Source organism: Stigmatopora argus, chromosome 1 (assembly GCF_051989625.1).
Source record: "Stigmatopora argus isolate UIUO_Sarg chromosome 1, RoL_Sarg_1.0, whole genome shotgun sequence".
Lineage (NCBI taxonomy): Eukaryota > Metazoa > Chordata > Actinopteri > Syngnathiformes > Syngnathidae > Stigmatopora > Stigmatopora argus.
In genome coordinates, this window is record NC_135387.1 from 20,917,318 (window position 1) to 20,934,571 (window position 17,254).

At 39.4% G+C, this 17,254-nt stretch overlaps 2 protein-coding genes across 2 annotated transcripts; one reads left to right on the forward strand and one right to left on the reverse strand.

Annotated features, from left to right (window-relative positions):
- The first annotated feature begins 571 nt into the window (after nucleotides 1-571).
- slc26a6l2 (solute carrier family 26 member 6, like 2) lies at nucleotides 572-10,029 on the forward strand. Its single transcript, XM_077608355.1, has 19 exons — nucleotides 572-889; nucleotides 2,262-2,401; nucleotides 2,489-2,599; nucleotides 2,676-2,848; nucleotides 2,931-3,095; nucleotides 3,182-3,334; nucleotides 3,493-3,575; nucleotides 4,256-4,403; nucleotides 5,917-6,030; nucleotides 6,096-6,173; nucleotides 6,323-6,418; nucleotides 6,509-6,615; nucleotides 6,705-6,774; nucleotides 7,318-7,410; nucleotides 7,545-7,643; nucleotides 7,734-8,063; nucleotides 8,131-8,185; nucleotides 8,420-8,550; nucleotides 8,626-10,029. The coding sequence occupies exons 1-19, from the start codon at nucleotides 750-752 to the stop codon at nucleotides 8,650-8,652; spliced, it is 2,313 nt and encodes a 770-aa protein (XP_077464481.1). The 5' UTR covers nucleotides 572-749; the 3' UTR covers nucleotides 8,653-10,029.
- Nucleotides 10,030-10,091: 62 nt separating this feature from the next.
- LOC144080344 (sodium- and chloride-dependent creatine transporter 1-like) lies at nucleotides 10,092-16,018 on the reverse strand. The gene is made up of 14 exons (XM_077608358.1): nucleotides 15,453-16,018; nucleotides 13,994-14,269; nucleotides 13,491-13,622; nucleotides 13,149-13,422; nucleotides 12,872-13,004; nucleotides 12,336-12,470; nucleotides 12,167-12,270; nucleotides 11,908-12,032; nucleotides 11,696-11,808; nucleotides 11,300-11,440; nucleotides 10,963-11,065; nucleotides 10,764-10,864; nucleotides 10,528-10,698; nucleotides 10,092-10,433 (listed from the first exon to the last, which is right to left on the reverse strand). Exons 2-14 carry the CDS (start codon nucleotides 14,247-14,249, stop codon nucleotides 10,311-10,313), a joined length of 1,911 nt encoding a protein of 636 aa, XP_077464484.1. The 5' UTR covers nucleotides 14,250-14,269; nucleotides 15,453-16,018; the 3' UTR covers nucleotides 10,092-10,310.
- Between the last annotated feature and the right edge of the window lie 1,236 nt (nucleotides 16,019-17,254).

The following is a 17,254-nucleotide window of genomic DNA, read 5'->3' on the forward strand; positions in this document are numbered from 1 at the left end:
ATAATAATAATAATCGGACATAGGCCCTGTCGTCATCATCAACAACAAAGGGCCTACTTGTCATCACACCCAGAAACTGCGCATGACGAAATTGGTTATTATCATTATTATTTTGTGCAATGTTAATCGTTTTTTGTATTTATTTCAAATGCATGCATATTAAAATTAATATTAATGTTAATAAAATCAATTTAAACATAAATACAGTCTGGTTATGGCACCCAATAACACACTAATGATGGCTGGCATCGAAAGAGCCCATTTCAGTGCCATTGTTGGAGCTAGACGTCCTCAAAAATTTAACTGGGAGGGTTGGCAGTATTTTTCAATTCATTTTGACTGGGAGAAAATGAGAAAGTTCAATGACTGCCCCATAAACGGATAAAACAAAAAACGTGGTGCAAGTATTTTCATCTTTAAATATAACAAAGTTATTTACAATGGGAACTTGTTTATTGGGTCTAAACTGTTCCAAAAGAAATATTCACAGAGCCTAGCCATGTGGGGAGGGGTGTGGGTGTGTAAAAGAGAAATTCAAGGAGTGGTGGTTGTCATTTAAAAGGAGGGAAAATAACAGTCACCCCCCACAACAGCCCCTTAAGGAAAAGGCAGTGTTAATCCGTAGAGCACATAAAGGCTGCTTCACTAACTTGTCACCAATTAATGTGCAAAAGTGGGAGTTTCAAGAGTAACCTCGGGCAAAGAGCGCAAACCAGTCTTAATTCCAAGAGAGGCGAACACACACTAACATGGAGGAAAAGGGATGTTCTTCTGTGGAGTATTCTGTGCAACGTCTGGTTCTAGATGAGTTATGTCTGGATCAAGTGGCAAAAAAGGGCAACTGGTCCACAAAGCCAACCTTCAGAGAACAGCTGAAAAGCTTCTTCAGGTAAACAACAACAATATACATATATTAAAAAAATAAGATTTAAGGACCAGCAGGTAATGGTTGGGTGTACATATGGTTGTCGTTTTGATGTAAACTTTAATTTGAGTGGCTGTAAACATGTCAGCCAACAAGTCAGTGGTGATGAATGAAGCCCGTTATTGATAATGTTAAGGTAAAGTTGATTGATTTGCTTTATTGTAAATATTAACTTATGACATATCATAAATACATGTGTTTTGGATGTAAAATGTCACACGACAAATAGATTTACTGGCCACAGAAATAAATACCGGGGCGGCCCGGTGGCTGAGCGGTTAGCATGTCGGCTTCACAGGGTTAAAATCCAGGTCGGTCCACCTGTGTGGAGTTTGCATGTTCTCCCTGGGCCTGTGTGGGTTTTCTCCAGGCACTCCAGTTTCCTCCCACATTCCAAAGACATGCATGGTAGACTGATTGGACACTCTAAAATTGCCCTTAGGTATGAGTGTGAGCGTGAATGTTTGTTTGTCTCCTTGTGCCCTATGATTGCCTGGCCACCAATTCAGGGTGTCCCCCGCCTCTGGCCCAAAGTCAGCTGGGATAGGCTCCAGCACCCCCCCGTGACCCTAGTGAGGATAAAGCGGTCCAGAAAATGAGATGAGAAACAAATACCATTGCCTTCACTAAGATTGAACTGCAACTCTGAGATCTATTGAACAATTAACACCATTTTACAATATTTTCCAGTCACGTCAAACTACATCGAGCATACTAAGAGCCCCATTTAATATCCCCGCTCCGCCTTAAGTAAAGCAGTAAGTTTGACATCACTGCAAACTGCTATAATAAATCTAACTGAAAGTGCTAAATAAAAAAATCCTTAGAGATTTCATCATAAAGTATATTTCTGCAAATATTAATCATGTCTTGATTGTTCAGTGTTATTTGTAATGCACCTCAGTAAAGCCCATACAGTCTGTGAGCCCATTATATCTATACTAGTGGCTTTTTCAAATACCTTGTTTGTTTTCACACAAAGACTTTTTAGCCAGTGCGCAAGTTTTCAAGGCCACCCCGAGTACTTTTTTAAACAGGTGTAGCAATTCTCACAAAGTAATATCTTTTAATGCTTTGGCTGGAGCCCTGCGGTTGGCTGGCAACAAATTCAGGGCGTATACACTGCCTTCTGCCCATTGTTGGTTGGGATAGGCTCCATGTAATATGGGCAAATATCGGCGTCCAAAGAACTGATACCTATTGTCATTTGCAACCCTAGTTTTTGCTGTAAGAAATATAAATGTATCAATGGCAACTTATCACCTCAGTTTGTGTATCATTTGGAAAAACAATGAAGCCCTTTAATGGAGATTGGTGACTTTCTGGGCTGTTACAGGTGCTCAGTACCCCGTGCAAAGGAAATAGTATTGCGCTGGGTACCTGTCCTTGGCTGGTTGCCTAAATACTCCATTAAAAAAAATGCACTCGGGGATTTGATCTCTGGCTGCAGTGTGAGCATCATGCATCTACCACAGGGTAAAGTCTATGATTGTATATCATGACAGCTTTCCGTTGAGTCAGATGACATATGTATAATTATTAATGAATTTATTTTCGTACCAGGTATGGCGTATGCTCTTTTAGCTTCTTTGCCCCCCGTGTTTGGCCTGTACACCTCACTCTTCCCAGTGCTGGTGTATTTCATCTTTGGCACTTCCAAACACATTTCCATTGGTAAGTTGAAAGATGAAACACAGACATCCTTGCTTGAGTCTTAATACATTTTTTAAAAAGTCTTTTGTATTTTTAGGTACCTTTGCAGTGATCAGTATCATGATTGGAAGTGTGACAGAGCGGCTGGCTCCTGACAGTAACTTTCTAATTAATGGTACTAATGGCACAGGAAGTGTAAACTTGGATGAACGGGATGCTTACAGAGTCCAGATAGCCTGTTCACTGACACTCCTGGTAGGGTTGTTTCAGGTTTGTCTCTACTGTTTTTGCAAAATTGTCCTCTATGGTGAGTTTTTTTTTTTTAACCTTTTCTTCCCCCCATCTTCTAAAGATACTGTTAGGTATAGTGAGGTTTGGTTTTGTAGTCACTTACTTATCGGAGCCACTGGTCCGAGGCTACACCACAGCGTCAGCGTGTCATGTGTTGGGTTCCCAGCTGAAATATTTGTTTGGTGTCAATCCAGTTCGCTTCTCCGGTCCTCTCTCACTAATTTATGTGAGTATGTCACATTAAAACTCATCCCGACTTCACCATCGAACATTGTTACTATACTGGTTGTCCACTTTTTTTTCTCATGACAGACTCTGGTGGAAATCTGTCGCTTGATACCTCAGACAGTAATACCTGAACTGGTAGTGAGTCTGGTGGCGCTCGCTGTTCTCATTGTGGTCAAAGAGATTAATGAACGCTATAGGCAGAAGCTGCCCCTGCCTATACCCATAGAACTCGTAGTGGTGAGTTCTGACAATGTCAGTCATTAAACAAAACAAAACAAAACAAAACATCTAATCTCAGTGTGTATGACTAGACTTTACATTTTTCCTGCAAATCAGATGGATGCGGTCTTGGTCATATATTACCGATTTTCTAATCATTCTTATACTATTCACAGATTATAGCGGCAACAATCATATCTCATTTTGGGGGCCTTCCGGAAAAATACAGCATTGACGTTGTTGGCGCGATACCGAGTGGGTGAGTAAACCTTTGTTAATTTATTATTGACTCCCTCCATTGATGAAAAGCTCGCAACAGATTAGATAATAAAGGCAACAATGTCTGTGGCGATTTAAAATCGCAATGCTAAGACTAGGTTTTAAGAGGACAGTCCCAAAAATATACTATGTTGCGAAAAATAAGAAAATGAAATCAGAGTACCCAGAGAAAACCCACAAAGGCCCGGGGAGAAGATGTAAACTGCACATAGGTAGACCGACCTGGATTTGAACCCAGGACCCCAGAGCTGTGAGGCCGACGTGCTAAGCACTCAAGTCGCCGGGCAGCAACTGTTGAATAGAAAATATTATTATCATTAACTAATGAATGTAGTATTTTGTGTCATGATTTTATTTCATTTTGGACACTTCAAAAAGTTATTCTCTCTTATATAGTAGTGTTGCAACTAGGAGAAACATGAATGGGATTATTAAAATATGTTAGGACAAAAGAACATCTGTAGAATATATAAGATAAATATTAACAAAGGTTAAATTGAGTACACAGTCCTTCATGCTTGGGTCAAGAAGAAACAACATACCAACAGATCATAGTTAAGATCATTGAACAGAAATAGGCCAACATGTCTTTAACCTATGACTAACAAATGATTATGATCTTCCACCTAATCCTTTCTTATAAATGTTCATCCCGCTCAGGCTTCAGGCCCCCAGACCCCCTGACGCGACACTCTTCTCTGCGCTGATAGGCGATGCATTTGCCCTGGCCATTGTGGGCTACGCCATAGCGATTTCTCTCGGTAAAACGTTTGCTCTCAAACATGGCTACCAGGTGGATAGCAACCAGGTAAGGTGCGCACGTTCATACACACATTGTAGTACATTTGCTGTTCTCATTACAACACCTCAGTTAACATTAAATACAAACAGAATAATTATGGGTTGTCTTATAGATAATAAGTCTAGTTAAAATTTTCCGCATAATTTTATTCACGTGACATGTACGTTTTTCTGGAATGTGCTACAGTGTGATAAAAACTAAGAATGTTTTTGTTTATTCACATGGTTTAAATAAAACTGCTCTAACTGCGGACAGAGGTAACAATGATCCTGCCAGACATGAATGTCATTATTATTATTATTATTATTTTATCATTGTGTCTATGTCTTCACATTAATTATGAATAAAAATATTCCCAGTTGCAAGAGACAGCAAAGACAAAAGTAACACAAAACAAACACACACAAAAAAATACATTTAAATCTCATTTTCACTGTTTTATTTGAGATTCCACTTGGTCATTGGAAAGTAGGTACTCCAGATGTACTATTGGATATTTTAAAAAGATATTTTCGAACATTGGCTTAGCTTTTTTAGATTTGGTTCATAAAGAAGTCATTTTGCTTAGAAATTGCATGTTTCTGTCTACATATTCATGTTTTTATTTAAAATTGAAAAGGTATTAGGTAAAATGTTCTCCAATTCTGTAATTACCAATAGTCATAGATTGAAATTGCTGATTGTATCACTTTAAAGGAGGCTGAAACCGTGGCTGATTGCTGTGTAAATATTTAGACTAGTCACATGAAATCAAGTTCATTTAGACAGGCCTGAAATATCCAAAGATCCCAAAGAGCTTCACAAACACAAAATTGACATTACAATAATACATCAATAATTCATAATCCTTACAATTTCGTATCCACAACAAGTATCGGGCATTATACCAGCTGACTGAGGGCAAAGAGACAGAATAATAAACAATCAATCATGTATAAACTTCACAGGAATTCAAAATGCATTTGTTAAACAGTGCACAGTCAGCTTACTAAATGAATCAAGTTGTTAAGTAAACCTCCGTCAAGTGCTTATATGCTACCATTACCCAAAATTCTCCATCCTGGTTGCACATTGCATAATAGACTATTCACATTGTGTCCAGAAAATTGTTGATACTCAATTTCTCTTTCCCCACTATTTAATCATTTATGTTCCTCTAAAACAGTCAAACTAAGACTTATACATATTAAAAAAAACGTCCGAACACGTAGATTTATTTTGGTATTTTTGACAGTTATGCGTGAAATCGTGTGAAGCAGAGCACTCTGGTGCTTAAGAGCTACTTTGATGAATCATTAATGCTGAACAAACCTAATGCACCCTTGTGCTTCTTAGATATGCCTGCCAATGCTTTCAGTTTGCAAATAATGTGTTGACATGGCTATAAAGTTAATGAACAGTACACTAATGTCATTGAACCAAAGACTGTACACACTTTTCTCATGTCATAGGTTGATTAACCACAGTAAATGTAATTAAATGCAAAGTATTGTGTGCTTTATTTCTGTTATCCTCCCAGGAGCTGGTAGCTCTCGGACTTAGCAACACCATTGGCAGCTGTTTTCAGTGTTATACCGTGACTTGCTCAATGTCTCGAAGCCTTGTCCAAGAAAGCACTGGAGGAAAGACACAAGTAATCAAAAGTTTTACAAATTTCTCTGGTGATCGTTATGGAATGTATTGTGCTTTTATTATCAGGTCGCTGGACTGATTTCTTCTGTTGTCGTTCTGATAACAGTGTTGAAAATAGGATCTCTTTTTGAAGATCTCCCCAAGGTAACGGTTTCACTGCAGATATTTTACTTTCAGAAAGGTCAAATGCCTTTCTCTGAGATTATCTGGAATGTTTTATCCCTTATTTCGCTGCCTGCGTTTTAATGATGTGACTTTTTGCCTTGTCTTGCCTGTTTGTGCATTTTCTACAGGCTGTCTTATCGACTATCGTGTTTGTGAACTTAAAAGGAATGTTTAAGCAGTTTATGGACGTGCCTATGCTGTGGAAGACCGACAAGGTTGATCTGGTATGAATAAATAGTAATTACTAGCGAAGATCAACTAGGCCTACTTAGCTTTTCATTAGTTTCAAATGATTGTATTTTACTGCCCTCTAGCTTGTGTGGCTGGTAACCTTCGTAAGCACCATTCTGCTTAATTTGGACTTGGGTTTGGCAGTCTCCATTGCCTTCTCTCTGTTGACGGTTATCTTCAGGACCCAACTGTACGTACACCTTATTACTCAAACCTAAACATAGTATAATGCATGTACATGTGAGGCACTTTTATGTTTTGTGTTGTCCTCTCTCCCAGGCCACGCTATTCGATCTTGGGCCAAGTGCCAGGCACCAATTTGTATCTGGATATCGACTCATACAAGGAGGTAATAAGAATATCAATGCAACAATGGCTTTCTGCTGGAAAGATATTAGAACACAGAGCATTATCAAATAAACTATTGTTGATATCAACATGGAAAAAAACAATGATTGGTTGCTTAATCATTGCCACAATTGCAAAAAAATTAAACAACATTAAGTACCATTATCCCTATGATCCAGTGGTTTACTGCCTTAAGATTGAAAGCAAGGCAAACTTATATTTGTATAGCAAAATTTAACACAAGGCAATTTAAAAAAATGAAATACGTAACCATGTGCTTAAAAAATCATCAAATTATATTTACTACCCATTGCTAAATAGGCTGACAATGAATGATCACTATCTACCAGCCCCTTCCATTTCTAATAAATTGGAAGTCGATTGGAATTAATGGTATTCAAACTTGATCATTCATCACCAGCCATCCTAGTTTAAATGTATTGAAGGTCAATAACATCAATGGCAGTAAATGGGTTACACTAGATAATGCTGGAGTCCAAGTATCACACTTCATTTTAAAAGCAATGTACGATTCTGACTGCAGGCTAAAGAAATTCCTGGAATTAAAATCTTCCGTTCTTCTGCAACTATCTATTACACCAATGCTGAGATGTACTTGGAGGCCTTACAAGAGAAAGTATGTGTTTGTCCACGAACATATAGAACCTGGCATTTTGATGTCTGATTGCTATTTCCATTTGATGTGCAGATCACTATGCAAGTTTTTTAACGTCTCAATCTTACACTCCATATTTTCACTTGTTTGGCTAGAGCGGCATTCGAATCGCAAAGCTGCTGGCAGCAAAGAAAAATGAAGCAGAAATAGTGAAGAAACAGAACAAGAAAGCCAAAAATGACCAAAACCACCAGGTATGTTATATTAAATTTGGACTTGAAATGTTATGTTCACTTAAAAATAACCACAAAATATATACATATTCTCTTTTTTTTCCCTCTCAGAGGGCCAGCAATCGCCTCAATCGCATATTCTCTTTTGGAAAGACAAAAACCCCTGCAGAAGTAAAAGGAAACAATTTCAAGCCTGGCGAAGCCCCAAACTTGATAGAATGTCCAGCTCATGAACTGGGGAAAGGCCATGTGAACAATGCTTATGAATCTGACACATGTGACAATAAATCCAACATGGCGTCCCAGCAGTCAGACACCATCACTCAGGCTTCAAAGGACAGTGACGACAAGATATGCCCCACTGACATTCCTCACAGCCTCATTTTGGACCTCTCAACAACCATTTTTTTAGACACCGTGGCTGTCAAGACCTTGAAAAATGTACGAGTACTCTGAGGAGCAAGGTTTTGCTCTGAAAAGTTCTTTAAATGTTTGCTTTTTTATCCAGATATTCAGGGACTTGGGAGAAATTGGTGTTGGGGTCTATCTCAGTGAATGTCAAGGTCAGTGTTTTTTCAAATAGTCAAGACATTAGAAAAAGTTCAGGATATTCTGTTAAGATGTTAAAATGCAATTTGAATTTACGGGTAGCAACCTACATTTGGCCGTCAGAACTCTTTTGAATGTAGGTCATGCCTAAATTTCATCCAAAGCCAAATATCCTTAACTTTTTTTTCCCCAACTAGTGTGTTCTGTATTTATATACATACATGCGCTTCATTCTGGTCAAATATTAGCCCGTGTGGTGGAGGAGCTGGAAAGAGCAAGTTTCTTCTCCGCATCCATCCCAAAGAGCAGGATTTTTGCCACTATTCACGATGCAGTGCTTCACATCCTGGATAAAATGGGACAGACCGACAACTTCCACGTGAGTTAGCCATATTTGCATCGTTTACATGAGAATCATGAGGTCACAGCTCAAATCCATCCTTCGCTTTGCCAGGATGTTTTCTTCATCACCGAGATGTGACCACCAGAGGACAGCCTTTTCCAGCTCGCCATCCTCCTCTGACCCTTGTTAGTGTACTGATGGCATTCCATTGCTCACCATTGTCTCCTCCCCTAAATAGGAAGAAAATCCAGCACCTTAACGTGGGGGTGCAATTGCCATGGAAATGTAGGGAGCCGTTGCTCAGACAACACGCTTTTTGTTATATTGTCTAATGAGATGAGCCAGTATTTCTTCACTCAAGCGCTCACGCTCCGTGGCTCTTAGAGAGGGGGTAGAGTGTGAGAATTTTACACTGGAGTAATAGCAGTGTGTATTTATAGCCTGTGAGTCTTCTAAAGAGTGAGAAGAAGGTTGCTTAGGTAAGGAAATCTAAAACAACACTATTTTAAAGTAGTCTGGTCATTTCACTTTTTGTTGTTGTTGAAAAAGCAACTCCAAGGATGAATGACCATGAATTGCAGTGATCGTTCAACAATTGTCAGTATAAATCTTAGATCTCTTACAATAAGAGATCGGGAAGGGCTGGTTTTGTACTGTCAGTATTGTCAATATCCAATTATGCTGACATCTTTGGTTTACTTCTATTTCAAAGACCCAAGATCATGTTGGCAGTCAATTGGTGTAACACCAATCGATTGTATGTCAATATCTACGTCTATATCTTTATTTTATTAAAACACTGAATTGCACATTTGTATAATCTATTGTAGCGTACAGTGATGCCATCCATTATTATCACTAAAATTGGTTAAAAACGCTCATATATGTACACCCACAAATTCAATACTGATTCACAATATCAGTAGATGTATAAAATATTAACAAGTGCACTTATTTTGAAGTCACTACAAGTCAATTCATTTTCAATGGCTCTAATAGAATTTATTTTGAAGTCACTACAAGTCAATTCATTTTCAATAATGGCTCTAATAGAATAAGTATTGGTGAGGTGTGCCATTGTTTTTAATTCCAAAATCGTTGATCTTTATTCTCATTTCCCGGATTGGATCCAAAATAATTCCCAAAACTAATGCATTTATCCTTTCATGACAAGTGTACTAATGCATGCATGCAATCTTTCCCCACAAAAATCGCTAGGAGCCACTTATTATTGCTGTAATAAACACAATAAAAACAAAGGCAAACTAATTCTAATGAAATTACCAAAGAACTAGTTGCTTTAGATTCCATACTTTCTTCTCTATTCTTCCTATTTCACAGATGAGCACATGTGCAAGTTTGTTACTGGTGCTTGTCTTGAATGTTTACTTATACGTATCTCCGCCTAATAACCGGCTACCTTTATCAAACAATGAAGCAATCATGTGCATGCTATTTGGAAAGGGGAAGAAACGGAACTTTGTACCGCAATAAACTGCAATTCATGAAATTGAATCATCACCCGTTGAGTTCCCTGGTTTGACACTTACTTAAAACAAAAACACAAAGAATAAATGGAAGACATTTTTCTTTTTAATTCAGATTTGAAATTAGAACTGATGCGTACAGTTATGATAGCAAGTGATAAAGGAACAGTAGTAACAGGTCACTTAAGGTCTATATTGGTTCAGCTTTCAAGTTTAACGGTACTGTGTGTATGCTTTTATAATTTTACTAGGTGTTTATTTGGGGTTAACTGATTCGAAGGACAACATGGCTTTACTCCAATTGATCTTTCAGATAACACTTTCAGAGAGACGAATACTCTTGGAATCCGCCTGTAGTACGGCCTCATTCTCGGCAAGAAATATCTCCAGGTGATGCCTGCCCCATCTTGGAGATATGAGGCGCATCCATCGCTACAAATCCAAATGATAGTGAATGGCCGCAATGCTACAGATTTCAAATGTGAAGCGTAGACAAAAAGATTTCATGCAGATCAGATAAACTCACCTCCCGCAGTGATCCATGGGAGCGAAGCAGCTTGTAGATAGCAGTGAGGGGGATACACAGCATGGAAGAAAGGGCCAAAGCCCAGCCAAAAAGTTCACCCCACAATGGGTATGTGTACACATTGTTGTATGTTAGAGGTGTGTAGTTTAGGACGTGGAAGAGAAACACTCCCTAGAGACACATGGAAATGTCAGATATTTGGCACCATGGGTGAAAACATGCAAAACGGCACTTACAATGCAGACAAGGGGTGTGATGTAGGACCAGCACCACTTCATGTAGGGGAGGGGCTTATACCCAATCATGCGAACCACATCGCCCATGAAACGGTCCGCTCCTGAGTGTGGTGAAGTTAAAAGGCAAGTCCACTGGATCAACTTTTGTGATCAATAGCAAGCGAAGAAAAGCATTCTGTGAATGCAGGGCTTGTCTTACCATAGACCCAAGCGATGACCACACACTCCCAGAAAGCCTGCCACAGCAGAGTGATACCACTTGCAGAGTAGTAATCAAACAGCTGGAACACATACATCCCTCCCTGGCGGAAAATGATTTTGAATTTCTTGTAAATACCAACTTTGACAGTTTGCATCAATAAAAAAAGAACTGAAGCCAAATAGTCTACTTTAAGGCAATACTGCACGATCAATCACTGCCAGCCCTTCCAGTCTAAACGGACTGGATGCCAATCAACATCAACAGCACCCAATGAGCTAATCTTGAATTATTCATCTGAAGGGTGCAAATTTATGAAGCAATAACACAATTGTACCTCAGTGATCATGGCTACATCAATGAGGAGGCAGACGCCACAGCAGATGGCTGCCATCACCTCTCGCCGCAAGTATCGCTTGGACAAATTATGAGGAATCATGTCCATGATTCCGGTTAGGAAACCCTCAACTCCAACAAACTGAAGTGGGAAAAAAAATCAAGGAGGCCGTGGAGTCAGCTATGATGACTGACACGCACATGTGTAGGATTTAAAAATGTCCATTAATAAACCTAACTAACAATTCAGAAATATGCCTATGCAATGCCATGAGGCACATTATTTAGCTTTGTAGTAAAAAAACCAAACATTGCTAGAATATTGAAGCCAAGTTGGGTACCAAGTTATCTGTTGAGAAGTTGTCCAAAAGACCAACATAGGGATTGTCCATTTTACCTGACTGTCCAAGCCCAATACGAGCAACATAAAAAAGAAGAGTGCTGCCCAGAATGGTGCAAACGGCATCAAAGTTACAGCCTTGGGGTAGGCTATAAAGGCTAGCCCGGGTCCTACACAATAACAAACAGTTCAACATTAACGCCATTTAGGGAGTAACTTGGATATTCCATGGTTGTTTTTTTCTGGATACCACAGCATACTATACTTACCACTTTCTGCTACATGACTAATGTCCACACCTTGCTCTGCTGCCATGAAGCCCAACACAGAGAACACAACAAAGCCCGCAAAAAAGCTGGTCCCGCTGTTAATGACCGCCAGCACGAACACATCTCTAGAAACATAAAAGATGGATTACAAAACACATACACCTTGCTACATTGTTGGTCAAAAGGTTCCAAATGGAGATAAATCAAGTTGATGAGATGTATTCATGATCTCTCCGTTAGTCTTCGTTTTTAAACTCACTGGTAACAGTTGTAATGGAAGCGGTTGTAGCTGCCCAGTGCAGTCAGTGCACCCAAACCGATGGCGTAGGAGAAGAAAATCTGGGTACCAGCGTCAACCCAAACCTACCAGAAACAGTGCTTTACTTGCCCAATCAGAAAAACAGACAATGACACAATTATGAGTCTACCTGTGCTTCTTTTAGTTTTGACCAGTCCGGTTTCAGGTAGTACACAATCCCATCTAGTGCTCCAGGTAGGGTGACGCCATGTACCAAAAGAATAAACAGAACCACATATGGAAACAGAGCAGTGAAATATATGACCTAAAGGAAGAATGAAAAATGCTAATTAATAAAGGTAGACCTTGTATGACACTACGGTAGTCTAGTGAAAAAAGCAGTACAGTGCAAGAAACTAGATTCAATGTTTCCAATGTGTAAAAGGATCTGTTATGCTAATGATGATGACTGACTATGTCAATGTGTGAAAATCCATTTAATGCATGCATCAGCTAGGAATTTGGTAGAACTCTGCTGTGTGCTTATGTACAGTAAATGGCTGCAATTGCTGAATTTTACGCGACTAACAAGGATTTTTCAGGTGTTGAGGGAACAAGAATGCATCAGCCACTACATTACAAGTCTACAAAGTTTGTGCATATCCAGTGTAGGCTTGCAAATAAAGGATACAAACTTAGGATCAACTGAAAAAAAGCAATCCCTACCTTCCCTGTGGATTTGACCCCTTTCCATACGCAGAAGTAAACAATGATCCAGGTAATAATGAGGCACACTGCTACCTCGTAGTTGACTTTACCAGGCTCATGAAGCCCATTAGACAGATGGAGAACTTTGTGCCTGTGAACAAAACACCAAGCAAAATACATCAAAAATGTTTGGATGAAAAGTAAAAGTGAGTGATGCTTGACATGATTCATCTATTTGAAAGATTCATAAAGGGAGTTTGCCAAAATAATGAATCAGAACAATTTAATATCATACTCCCAAAACTCGATGACTGGGGAGTGCATGTCTTCCGTTGCGCAGCTGTTACGATGGATTGACATGTTTGAGAACACGTTTGATGAGGCTTCGCTGTCGTTGCAGGATCGACTGAAGTTCAATGTACACTTGTGGGTGTTCCAAGGGTTTCCACAGGTGGCCCATGGAAGTTCATTGGTGAAAGAATGGTAGAGAAAGTAGAGACCCCACACCAGAACCATGATGTAGTAGGTGTTGCAGAAGAACACAATCACCATTGAGGCCAACCCCAACCCTGTCAGGGAGAAATGGAAAGAGACCATGAGCGAATGGAGTAACAGCGGTTTTGACGCTAAGTGGTACCTTGGAAAAGAGGTGCAATGTTCCAGGCGGCAAGCCCTCCCTGCTTCATGAATTGTCCCAAAGCAATTTCCAGGAAGAAGACGGGAATGCCCCCAATGAACACTACCAGCAAGTAGGGGATGAGGAAAACACCTGCAAAAGGGGAAAAAACACCTTGTCAATTTGTACATGTGGATTACGGCAATGTATTTATTTATTTATTTTTTTAATGGAAAAATCCAAAAACGTATTTACTAAATCTGATATTCCTCTCAATAATGATACACACTAATTTATTTGTTGTTTGAGAAAAGAACATTCAAAATATATTCACATACAGAGAAGCAAAAATCACAATGTTTATCATTCATCCCTAACCATTAATTTTTGTACCAATCCGAGTTTGACCAATGTACAGATTTATGTCCAAATACTTTCAGGGAAATAATTACACCAGTGATTCAAATTTAGCAACACCGCTTTTTTTTTGCATAGTGGCCTTTTGAGAAGTCAATGAAGCTCACCTCCTCCATTCTTGTAGCAAAGGTAAGGAAAGCGCCACACATTGCCCAAGCCTACAGCAAAACCCACGCAGGACATGATGAAGTCCATTTGTCTGGTCCATTGTTCTCTTTCTTTCTCCTCTTCAGAGGCTTTATGCTGGTCCAGTGACACTATTTCAGCTGTTCCATTTGCATCGCATGATGGGCTTACATCACACATTGGCACTAGGGGGTTAAAAGACTCCCCACCTCTTTCAAAAAGGTCTCCTGCTTCCATTTTTCAGATAGTGCTTCAACCTGGAAAAAGAATGCACTTGACCAATTACAAAAAAATCCTCACATTCTGTATTTTATAAATCAATATATGCATATATATCACTGTAGACCAGGGGTGTTGGACTTGGGTTGGTTCGCGGGCCGCGTTAACGTCAACTCGATTTCATGTGGGCCGGGGCATTTTAGATATAATATTTAGATTTTTTTTATATAAATGGAACTGGATTAAAAGCCCTGAACATTCAGTTTTTTATAGATCTAAAACAATGTTTATTTTAGCTTTTTTAAATATATTTTTAGATTTTACAAAATGATTTTTGAACTAAAAACACAGAAAAAAAATGATAAAAAAATACAATTACTGATTTAAAAGGGGGAAAATCAGCAAATTTAATATACATCTATACTCTTCATTTTAATTTGATCCTAAAACAGAAAGTCGACACTCGATGATGATTGACTTTCCCGGGCCACACAAAATGATGCGGCGGGCCAGATTTGGCCCCCGGGCCGCTACTTTGACACATGTGCTGTAGACACTTGTAGTTGTCTTCTTTAGGGGAGCTATAAATAATAGTTTTTGATTGATGAAAGCTGATAATTGCTGATCAGTTAATCTACCTGCAAAATTCAATAAATCACTTGCTGATGCACGTGTGGTACCACCTATATGCCACTAAATAGAATTGAAATGTAAAACACAAGCGACTAAAGTTAATTTAAATGTTAAAGACAGTGTAATTTTATTATTCAAATGGTTAGTAGTCGTACCTTTACTTACGAAATTAATTGGTCCCAGAATTTTTTCGTAAGTTGAAAATTTCGTAAGTACAGCAGTACTTTATATGCAAATTCTCTTATTCGTTCCACGGTCCTCAACTACCCTTTAAAATGGGCCAAAATGTCCCAATTTTGTATGAAAGACGTGAGAAACTCACATCAGTTTTTGGAGCACTACCTTTTATTTAAACTTCTACAATTTGTATAGTAATGTGTTTTAGAATTTACTGTTACATTTTTGGACTCACTGCTCACTTGAGCATCTTTTTATTCATTTGTAGGGTATCGACAATGGAAGATATATATATATATATATATGTATATATATATATATATATATATATATATATATATATATATATATATATATATATATATATATATATATATATATATATATATATATATATATATATATTCATACCTTGGTTATTTTGCTGTCACTTAGTTTTTGGAAGGCTTCAGTTAAATGCCCCGCAGTTCCTGATGAGCTCAGGCAATGGCGGTCAAATATGAAAAGAGAAGCAAGTGTTGGGATCGGGTGGAAGGTGTCCGCAGGCTGGAGGAGACTCAAAAGCCGTCGACGAAGCACTTGAAAGTAAGCCTGAAGAATCTCATTGATGGCCCCTAACTACAGAAGACCCACAGCGGGTTGCGGATACTTTTCTTCGCTTGTAGGAATCTGATCTGGTTGGTCTTGGGGAAAATGTTGGGGTCTGTTCCATCCACTCGCCATTCCTACTTATGACACAGAGAACGTTCCAAACGGAGTCTTTAAAATGAAGCCAATCCACGTGGCGCGTCGACGCACGACCTGCGACGCGTGAGTCAACAATCAATATCAAAGAAGATGTCAATCTCTAATACAAGAAGCGTCGTCCAACGTCAGACCAGACGCACTTTTACAACAACGTAATCTGAAAGTCATTGTTATTTTTAACATAATTAGGAAATCCGAGCAGAGTTGTTTACTGTGTTTAAGATGCTCCAAGATGAGTATTTTCGCCCCCTTTTTTGTGTTTTACTCCATCCTTAAAATCAGTTCTCCTCGAATTGCCTGCAACAGCAAAATTTGACCGCTAGAGGTCAGCCTGTTCCAGGTGGCCATGGTCCTCTCTTCATTCCTCTCGTACTGATGGCGTTCCATTGCTCACCATTGGTTCACATGATCTCCTCCCCCTCTCGTCCTACCACTTTGACATGGGGGCTCAGTTGCCATGGAAACGCAGGGAGCCGTTGCTCAGACAACAGGGTTTTTATGATATTGGTCTTTAATGAGATGACCTAGCTGTATGCCACTAAGGTGCTTTAACTTGTTTACTCTCAGAAGCAGTTTGAGTAGGACAATGTAACGTAGGACTTAATTGGAGTGAGTATTTATAGCCTCCATGGGAAGCGCAAGAATGACAGGAAGGGAAAACTAAAATGGCAGACGCTTTGTGTGCAATGTTGACATGTAACGGAGTGTTCTGTGCTGTATGCAGTCTTAGGTCTGCTGATCTTATGATACATTTGATTAAGGGATGTTAATTGCATCATCTGGGCTATTCGAACTGGTTTAATCAACACTTTCTTTCTGCCTGATTAACTATTTTTTGATTGCAAATGGGCTATAAATGCATTCCGAGTTGAGTACATATGTTCGAAGAGGACAGAAACTGCTGAACACATGTAGGTGTATTTACGGCCAGTATTCACACTTTGGATTCTGCTCCCTTCTATTTGTAGGACACAGTGTCATCTTGGCATTTCATTTTATGCCATTTCTATATTTGTGAATGAGCACTGATGGCTGGGCGGCCCGGTGGAGCGAGTGGTTAGCGTGTCGGCCTCACAGCTCTAGGGTCTTGGGTTCAAATCCAGGTCACGTCCACCTGAGTTTTCATGTTCTCCCCGGGCCTATGTGGGTTTCCTCTGGGTACTCTGGTTTCCTCCCACATTCCAAAAAACAGGCATGGTAGGCTGATTGGACACTCTAAATTGCACCTAGGTATGGGTGAGTGCGTATCGTTGTCCATCTCCTAGTGCCCTGCGATCGGCTGGCCTCTGGCCCGCGAGTCAGCTGGGATAGGCTCCAGCACCCCCCGTGACCCTAATGAGGATAAAGCGGTTCAGTAAATGAGATGAGATGAGCACTGATGGATTGATTGTAACCAATGTAAGTGACTTTCTCATTGCCAACCATTTCAGTACTATATTAAATTGCTTTTAAACCTTCTGTGTTTT